Source organism: Nyctereutes procyonoides, unplaced genomic scaffold (genome assembly GCF_905146905.1).
Source record: "Nyctereutes procyonoides isolate TBG_1078 unplaced genomic scaffold, NYPRO_anot_genome, whole genome shotgun sequence".
NCBI lineage: Eukaryota > Metazoa > Chordata > Mammalia > Carnivora > Canidae > Nyctereutes > Nyctereutes procyonoides.
Genome location: NW_026575020.1, coordinates 331,730 through 341,062, shown reverse-complemented (window position 1 = coordinate 341,062; position 9,333 = coordinate 331,730). Strand labels below are relative to the sequence as shown.

The 9,333-nt window shown below is 57.5% G+C and overlaps 1 protein-coding gene across 1 annotated transcript; it reads right to left on the bottom strand.

The window, feature by feature from the left end:
• Positions 1-7,213, bottom strand: C1QL1 (complement C1q like 1). Its single transcript, XM_055308932.1, has 2 exons — positions 6,389-7,213; positions 1-1,003 (listed from the first exon to the last, which is right to left on the bottom strand). The coding sequence occupies exons 1-2, from the start codon at positions 6,983-6,985 to the stop codon at positions 824-826; spliced, it is 777 nt and encodes a 258-aa protein (XP_055164907.1). The 5' UTR covers positions 6,986-7,213; the 3' UTR covers positions 1-823.
• Between the last annotated feature and the right edge of the window lie 2,120 nt (positions 7,214-9,333).

Here is a 9,333-nt window from a genome sequence, read left to right as displayed (position 1 = left end):
CACACAGTGGTACCAAATTGAGAACCTGGGTGTCGCAGTTTAAACCTTGCTGATGCCACCTTCAAGGACAGACAAATGGAACATTTCCACCATGGAAGATGATGATGCAACTGGGCTGCTTCCCATTTCTGCTCTTGGGCTGTGGTGAGCATTGGGCCCCTTGGACCACCTCCTCCCAGAGCAACTCTGATTCTGGCACCTGCCTGCTCCCAGATCCACCGGAAACTTCCAGCAGACCCCTTTCCTTTCTGGAAGAAGGCAGGGTTCACCGTCCCCTCCTGCAACTCCTCTCCAGGGCACAGACCCAAAGCGAGCGGGGTGGAAGTGTTTTTATTAGAGCTTCGGTCAGACGGGGCGCAGCCGGGTCGGGCTCGGGCTTTAGCAGGTGCTTGGACGCTATCCAGCCCCAACCCACCCCTCTCCCAGGAAGCGCCACCCTGGAGCCGGTGGGCAGCGCATCCGAGCATGGGCAGGGTCCTCGCTGAGACCTGTCCCCAGTCTGGGGCGGGCTGGCGAGCAGGGTGAGCAATAAACAGTCCTATTGTACAAATATACAGCGCGGGCGGGGGCGGGGGCGGTGGACACCGCCTCCCGGGGGCCGGGACCGGGCGCTCTGCACCCGGCTCTGCAGCGAGCGGGCAGGAGACCCTAGCCTGCGGCCCGGTTGGTGGCGAGGGCGGGCCAGGGGCGTCATAGCCGGGGAGGGCCCGCAGACAGGGCTGGGGAGCCGGGGGCTGGGTTGTCCTCAGCCCGCCCAGAGGGGAGTCGCGGGGTGGGGGGTGGAGGAGAGTGTAGATAAGGGATAGAGGGGGACGCGGGGAGCTCAATCGGAGTAGATGATGAAGCCGGAGAATGTGCTGTATTTGTTGCTGTTGCCGCCGTGCGCTTTGCCTCCGTCGAGCTTGATAAAGACCTCATCACCCGCGTCCAGGTGCAGGATCACACTGTTGCTGGCATAGTCATAGTTCTGGTCTGCGTCCTGGGCTATGGCGCTGGCCCGCACCTGCGGGGGGAGGGGGGGCGGGGGGGATGAGGGGGTGGGGGAGTAGGGGTGGTGTGTGTGAGAGGGTAGCGGGGGAGGGAGGGAGAGAAGTAGGGTTGGGGAGGGAGGGGGACTGTCAGAGGTAAGGCAGCCACCTGGGGAGGATCTTGGAGGCCCTAAAAGCCCCGCCTTCAGCTCTCAGCCAGCTTCTCTCTGGTCATCCCCCCCCTTTCCAATCATAACTGTGTATTTGGGGACCTGGTTATAGAGGAGCCCTGGATTTCTAGGGCAGGTGTAATCTGGTTCTGAATTAGGAATCAAGGTGGAGCTGGCCTCCTTAACTCCTTTAGGTCTTACCAGCTGGCCTGCTGAAGACCTCAACAATGTCCCTGAGATGTCCCAGCCTGGAGCTCCCTCTTTGCAAAGAGGAATTCTCTGGAACACCAGAGGATGGGGGGGGCCATACCTTATCTCCTTATCATTCCTTCCTCTTTGCTTTAATTGTAACAACAATGCCTTATATTTCAGCCATACCTACCTGTTCTTACATCAGTGGATGGACACAAGGGTGCACCTTGGTTCCACGGGTCAAGTGGCTAGACTAATGCCAGGCTGCTACTAGGCAACCACCCTAGTACTAGAACCCAATCTTTAAACTCCTTGTCTGTACTTCATTCTGGAGTCTTTCGCACTGGAGCAGTGAGATGGAAGGTCTGGTAATTATTTCCCCTCCCAAGGCTCAGATTGAGCCTGCAACTGGCCTCCAAAGAGCTGTCAGTTATACCTGTGATTCTTACCCCACCCAAAGGGGACTTCTGGCTCCTCCTATGTCACCCCAGGGTGGTAGAAAGTAGGTGGGAAGAAGAGAATCCAGGCTTTACATCTTTCTGTGATCCTCAGGCGGATGTGATATCTTTGCTGGCCCTTGTTTTGATGGGAGAAGGGAGGGATGGGCAGGATGATGAAGCAAGAGAGCACCGGCATTTAGGTGTGAAGCCTGCTGTCACTTTTTGGGGCTCTGACTATAATCATAAGATATTGAGGGGGTTGGTGGTGGACAAATGCCCTCCAGGAATTCCTCCCCAACAACTGAGGCAACACAAGGCATCATGAGCCAGAGGATCTGGGGCCTCTCCAGGATAGCCTGGGTGGAGAATGGGAAGAGAGGGACCATCTCCAAGGTGTTGAGAGGAGGCTGCATTGAGGGGGTTCTCCCAGCTGGGCTCCCATAACAGCCCCTCTCCATCCTTCTCCTTCCCCGAAGGTAGCTCCCCCAAGGGCTGACAGTCTGGGCTGGACCAAGTCAAATTAGGGGAAGGGCCCATTCTCCTTGTTGGGGCGGGAGGAGGAGGTTGCAGGTCAGCTGTGCCAAAGCTGCTGACTCAGCAGCAATGCTGCCATAGGAGGACCCAACACATTTGCATGCTGTCATTCAGGTAAAGTCCAGATCCTTCCAGCCCCTTGTCTGCCCTCAACCTCTTTCTTCCTCAACCAAGGAAGGAACAGTTTGGGCACACTTAGCTGGGAAAACTCACAGTTCAGCTAAAGGTAGAGAAAATCAAATGAGAGGAAGAGGCTGTCTGTCAAGAAGCTCAGTTTCTCTGTTTAGAAAATGGATGAGAAGATCCTGCCTCACCACTGCAACCTTTATAAAAGCCTTTTGATGGTGAAGAAAAAAAATTTTAATCTTGATGGGGCTTTGTGCTACTAGGCAAGCGCTCAAAGCAAGCAGCCAACTTCTGTATTGTTCCCTGGGCCCTAATCCTCATAGTATTTATTATTACGCATGCATTTCATTATCTTTGCTAATAAATTACTACTAATAACAATTATTTTTATTACCCAGATTAATTTAGCCTTAACTCATTAAAACAGTGTGCTTCTTAATAGCCAAATCCATTAGAATACAGTCATCTGTCATCAGGAATCTCCTGGTGATGTGACAGGCATCAGAACTGTTATGCTTATGTTTATTATTTATTCATCACCATGATTGTTGCTGTGATTATCCTAATTATCCATGGAGGCAGGGAGAATTTATGCCCTTCCATCCTTAGACGGTGGGGAATCTAGGAGTGGAACCCAGGGGTCCTGATTCTCTGCCTGAGACTGGAAACTGTTGAGACATCTAACTCCTCCTGGGGGCCAAGGGGAAATTTGGGGAATTGAGGTTGCCATGGAAACAAGAAAGCAAGTCTGAGACTTGTCACGAGGGGGCGCTGTAGAATCACTTCCTAGAGTGCTGCTAGAAGGGAAACTGAGGCAGTGATCTGACCAGGGCCCTGATTGGAGGAGGGGGGACAACCCAGGAAACATGCCCCTGCCCCCTGATCAATGCTAGAGTGTTGGATGTGCAGGAGTGGCTCCCCCAGGCAGCCAGCTTGGCCCACAGGGCATACTTGTGCTGTCCCCCATTTATTGGGTCCCTGCTGTGCTAGGCACTATGCTCTGTGCCCGGAAAGATATTCAAGGCTAGAAAAGGGCAGCAGGAGCCCCTCTCCCTCTGTCAGGCATCAGGCTGAGCTCCAGTGAGGAGCTCTACATGAGAGTCCTCAATGTATATGTTACTCCACCTCTCACCTCACTCAGGCCCTGTTGACCGAGCCCTTCCCCATTTGTAATATTCACCTTTCCAAAGTTCCTGCCCTGGACAACTGGCACCCTGTTCAAGGACCCTGGCCCATTCCCACACAGCCTCCTCTCTCCTGGCCCAGTTTATGAATTTCATGTCTTTCCTGATCCATCTGAACTGGGGGACCCCCCAGGGCAGCTGCAGGGAGCTTACCTCACTCAGGGCACCGCCCCCAACCTACAGCCCCTTCCTCAGGCTCCTCAGATCTCCATGTCCTCATGAGCAAGGCTTGGTGCCACCAGGTTGGGCCTCAGGCATGGATGGGGTGGGTGCTCCACACCAGGCAGGAAGGTAGTGACTCCCGCTCCCTGTCTTGTCCAGGGAAAGGCCAAGGAACAGTGTCAGCTCTGCCTTCCTGAGGAAATTCTGGAAGCCTTTCTGCAGGCAAGAAGCCAGGAAGGAAAAGCACAGAGCCCAACACTGCCACTGGTCTTGAAGGCACGGGAGGCAGAAGCCCCTCGGTTCTGTTCATGTACATTGCCCAGGACCATCATTCTTTCTCTGCTCACTTGAATGTCCCCTTCTACCTCTAAGCCATCCTTTTCCTACCATTGATCTTTTTATTTTCTCACTAGCCATGTCTCCTCACCTTGGGGACTGACCCAGGTTCGCCATCCTTTCCCTTGACCAGGTTGGTCTGGGTTGGGGCAGGCCCCACTGGATCATTCCTTCCAGCTAACACATTTGGGGACCAGAGTTGCCAGCTGGGCTCCCAGTCCTCCTCTGACACACAAATCACTGGGGTGTATTATGTGGTTACTACTCTCTCTCCTGCACAGACCACAAGGTCCCAGAGAGCAGGTGGATCACACCCCACTACCTGGCTCCAAACCTGACTCCTAGTAAGGCTTCAAAATGGATATGTGGGATGACTTGTGAGATTTAATGAGTCTTGAGCAGTCCTGATCATGTCACAAAGGATGTAGGGGAGAGGAGTGTAGGCCCCACTGTTTTGTCGGGGGGGGGGGGGAATGGTCTGAGTCACTGTTAAAAATGCTGGGTCTTGAAACCCTTCCTTAAAGCCACCTCCTTTTTTCTACTAGCCTGTGGTCCCACCTCCAGCGAGTACCTCCTCAGCAGGCTCTGCTGAAGGGGAAAGAAGAGGCTTTGAGATGGTTTCACCTCCCAGTGACTGAAGCAAGTGCCCCTTGCCCAAGCACACATCACCTTTGGGGTCATCTCTGAGGCCCTGCTGCAACCACCTGAGGTGGCGCCAGGTCTAGGGCCCACTGGTGGTCTGGTGACCAGCTCCCTATCCAGGCAAAATGGGCCCCGAACCCCCTGAAGGCTCAGCTCGGGGCCAGCCCAAACTTTCTTTGGGAAAGGAAGAGATTCCATTGATGAAGGTGACATTGCTGCATCCCTTATTGGTGATTAATAAGGAGAATCGTGGGGCTGTCTGCAGAATGAGCCCTCCCTGGATACTGAGGCCTCCCTTTTGGTCAGGAACCAAGGACAAAGAGGAGAGATGCGGGAAGCCTGACAAACACCAGTAGGAGAGAGACACTCAAGGAATAGAGAGGGGTGTTAAGCCCAGGGGACAGAGGCCAGAAACCCAGGAGAGCTGGGTAGGACTGGTAGACACAGGAGAGAGATGAGGAAAAGAGACAGAGAAGGAAAAAGAGGCAGACAGGAGAGAAAGAAGAGGGGGTAGACTTACAAGTGCCTGGTAGTATTCGTGCTGACTCCCATGCCTGTCCTCTCCCCCAACCCCCAAGCCAGGTTCTACCTCAGGGTAGTACTGCAGTGGGAAGGCTTCCAACAGGGTCTTGGGTCCCAGTCGCAGGAGATTCCTTTCCAACTCCCACCATCCTAGCTTTAGTTTGGACCCTTGCTGGTCTCTTTTTCCACTGGGATGCTCTGCCTCACTAGCCACCCCCCCCAACCCCCGGGGGTGGGGGGCTTGGCCACCATGGTCTGGGAGTACAGGAAAGGGAGGGGGTTTCAAAAGGGAAGGGAACTGGGCAAAACTGTCACCCTGTGGCAGAGTTAGGTCGATGTTGGCCCTGAGGCAGGAGTTTCAGAGAGAAAGCACCATGCACTACCCTCCCAGTACCAGCAGCCTGGCGCCAGCTTCCGTCCCTGGGAAGGGAATAGGGAATGCCCCAGGAGTCAGGAGCAGCAGCTGCAAGATCAAGGGAGGGGGAGTTTCCATCTCTTTGCCCGGCCTCAGGAGGAAAAACTTTCCCCCCCGGAGGCGGCTTTCTTGGCGCCTGTAGCTCTGACACTGTGGGAAGCCAAGCCACCGGGCTGCCCCGTGTTTTGCAAGGGTTTCAGATCTGCCCAGTGGTCCCTTCTCAGGGACCGAGGATGTATTGCAGCTAAAGCTTTGCGCCCCTGGCTCCCTTTGCCTGTGTCCAAAACATCTCCTACAGCTTGCCTTCTAGGCTTGCGCGCTTAGCGGTGCGCCCGGACGCCCGCGGGCGCCAGAGGCTGCCTCTCCCCAGAGCCCGTCTTTGCCCTCCCCTAATCGCCCGCTGGTATCAACCACAATCCCAGCTCTCAGATATCGCTTCCCAAGGGCAGGTCCCCAAGGACCAGTCCGCGCGCCTGGGAGCCCTGCGCTCTGATTATTTGGTATTATCTCCCGCATTCCCATGCCGCGCGCCGGTGCCCAGGAACCGAGGAGTTAGTGCCAAGCGGTCCACCGTCCCCGCGTGTGATGCCTAAGCGGGGCTGCTGTACGTCTCCACCTGTGCCCGCCGGTCCCCATAGGTCCCGGGCTCCCTGGGTGCCCTGCCCCCAGGCCAGCCCCATGCCCCCGCCGGGCCCACCTGGCCGTTCTTGCAGAGGTCCGCCCACATACTGGTGCCGTCGCCGCCGCGCATGAGGACGTGGTAGGTGAAAAAGTAGGTGCCGGGAATGTTGCACGTAAACTTGCCGCTGGTGGCGTCGTAATTGTTGCCTAGGTTGGTGACCACGTCGTCGAACTTGAGCACCTCGTAACCCTCATGAGGGTTCTTGAGGCCGGCGTAGAAGGCCACGCGTGGCACCGTGGTGTAGGTGGCCGTGCTGATGGCGCCGCTGCCCCCCGCACCCGGTAGCCCGGGAGGGCCGGTCTTGCCTGGCTCACCCTTCTCCCCGGGTGGCCCCACAGGGCCCGGAGGACCTGGGTCCCCGGGGGGCCCCGGGGGGCCCGGCTTGCCTGTGCGGCCCGGTTTCCCCTGGGGGCCCTGCACCAGCGTTGAAGGCGGGGGCGCGCCGCTCTGCTCGCTCAGGGCGTCGCCGCCGTCGGGCCGAGCGCCGGCGCCGGGGCCCCGCGCGGGGTAGGGGTCGCATACCATGCGGCAGGTGCCCAGCATCTCATAGTGGCCGTCCGGGCCGCCCGAGCTCACCAGCACGGGGATGAGCACCACCAGCACCAGCAGCATCACCACGCCCGCAGCGGCCGCCAGCAGCGTTTTCCGGCCGGCGCGGAGCCTGGGGAGCGCCGGGCCGCCCGGCCGCGCCGTCGGGGCAATGGTGCCAGCGGGCGGGGGGCGCGGGTAGGGCGCCCGCGCTCAAGGGCGGTCCGGCGGGGCTGCGGGCATGAGGCCGGGCCCGGAGCGCCGCGCTGCGCTGGATGCGCCGCCGAGCCCAGCCGCCGGCTCCTGCCTCGCGCCTCCCTCCCGCTGCGCGGCCGGACTGAGAGCGGCGGCAGCCGCGTCCTGCCCGGCTCCTCCCGCCTCCTCGCGCTCGGGCCACCGCCCCCTCCGCCCCGCCCCGCCCCGCCAGCTCCCGGCCGCTCGGCGCCCGTGAGGGGTGGGGCTGTGGGCAGGGCCGGCACCTAATTGGGCCGCTGGAGGTGGGGCTCCGCCCACTGAGGGGGCGGAGCCACGGAGATGAAGGCCAGAGCCGGGAGAGGAACCAGGAGACTGGGCGCTGGAGACTGACACTGGGAAATGGGGAGGATGCTTGAGTCTAAGAAATAGTAGAGTCTCCTATAGGGAAGGGGAGAATAGGGACCAAAGACCGAATGGAAGAGACGGCCACAGGGAGAGCTAGCGAGCGCCGAGGGAGGCAGAGAAGAGAGGCCTCGAGGGTTGGTTGCGAAGAAAACCGAGGAGGCTCTAAGGGCCATGGCGCATAGGGGGCGGAGGCTGGGGTGGACAGTTCCCCAGCCTGCTGGGGATGGAGAGCAATTGAGGGGAGTGTGGAGTGGGGAGTATGGAATTGGGAGCAATGAGGGAAGAGAGTGAGAGGGAAGAAGAGAGGAAGGCAAAAGGAAGATGGGGAAGGGGCCATTCTGCACAGGTCTTCACAGACCATTAGTCCAGGAGATATAGGGATCGTGTGCCTGTCGGAGTGTCCTGCGAAGTCCCGAGTAACTGAGAGGAGCTGCTCCTCCTCTTTTCTGGCTCCTGGCTGTTCCCTGGCCCCGTCTTCAGGACGGGCAGGATCTTTTACCCATACCTCCTTGCCTCCCTGTTCCTCATCGAGCTCCAAGCCAGACAAGGCTGCTTTTTCCTGGGAGTGGGCTAGTCCTCCATTTTCCTCTGATCACTCCCCTTATTCCTGCGTTTAGAGAAGAGAGAAATGGGGGCCCTAAGAAAGCGGGCATTCCACCTTGTTTCTTCATTCTGACCAATACAAACAGTCCCTGGAAGGTAGCTCCCTTTTCCAGCCTTCAAGAAGGGAAATTGGTCTCCCCCAGCCCCTCAGCAGCCCCCTAACTCTTCTCCCCATCAGGTTGCATGAAGCAGTCCTCTTCCTCAAGTGCAGTAAAGTGTTTAGGTTGCATAAGTGGAAATGTGTCTGCTTCCATCAAAATATTTGTCACATTATTTGAGGCCCCACTCATGCTGTTCCATTGCTCCTCCTTCTTCCTCCTTTATCCAGAGCAACATGGAAGGCTCTGCCTCTGGAGGCCTCTGGCCCCTGCTAAAAGATGACCCTTCAGCCTCTTTCTTTTCTCCTGAGAGGTCCCCTCCCACCTCACACTCTTCCCCTGCTGACTGGTCACAACTGTCCTTATGATTCTCTGGCTTTCTCTGCCCTAGGATGAGACTGCTTACCCCCACCCAGAGATGGGAGGAGGAAAGGGACACGAAAATATCAAATAAGGGGCTATGAGAGAGGACTTTCCAAGCCCTGATGGCAGAGCCCAGTTGGAGGGACCCCCAACCACCAAGGAGGGAGCTAAACCAATTCAATAAATAGCATTTACACTGGGCTTACTGTGTGCCAGGCCCTGTCTTGAATGCTTTACATACAAGATCATACTGGGTCTTTACATCAAGCCCTAGAGGTAAAACTCATCACTTTTCTCATTTTACAGATGGAGAACTGAGGCTCTGGCAAGTGAAGAGATTTGACCAAAGTCACACAACTAATAAGAGGTAGAGTCGGGATTCAAACCCGCAGTCTGACTCCAGGCTCTTCCAACCCGGGTGGTTGGGTCTCTAGGTATTGTTCAATGTCCAAAGGGAGGAAAGTCCGGCAGGAGGGGGGCGCTAGGCGGAGCAGCTAGACCCCCAGGCTCAGGAAGAGTAGTCCTCAGCTGTCAATAGGCCTCCTGTCCCCCCACCTTGGTCTCCCCCAATATGTCTCTTTGAAGAGCGACAGGACTGGTGACCCAAGGGACAAGGTGCGCGGTCTTTAGCGTGCTATTTGCACTGTCCCCCTCCGGCAGGTTCTCACGCAGAGCGGTCTCCCGTCTGCTGTGCACCCGCAGCCCTCCCAGCACCTGCCGGGAAAGCGCGGCTGCGCCCCAGGCCGAGGACGAGGACGAGGACGAGGA

Coding starts and splice junctions, on each gene's coding strand:
- C1QL1 (XM_055308932.1), bottom strand. CDS start 6,985: ATGCTGCTGGTGCTGGTGGTGCTCATCCCCGTGCTGGTGAGCTCGGGC. Junction 1,004..6,388: donor ACCTCTGCAAGAACGGCCAG/GTGGGCCCGGCG, acceptor CTCCCCCCGCAG/GTGCGGGCCAGCGCCATAGC.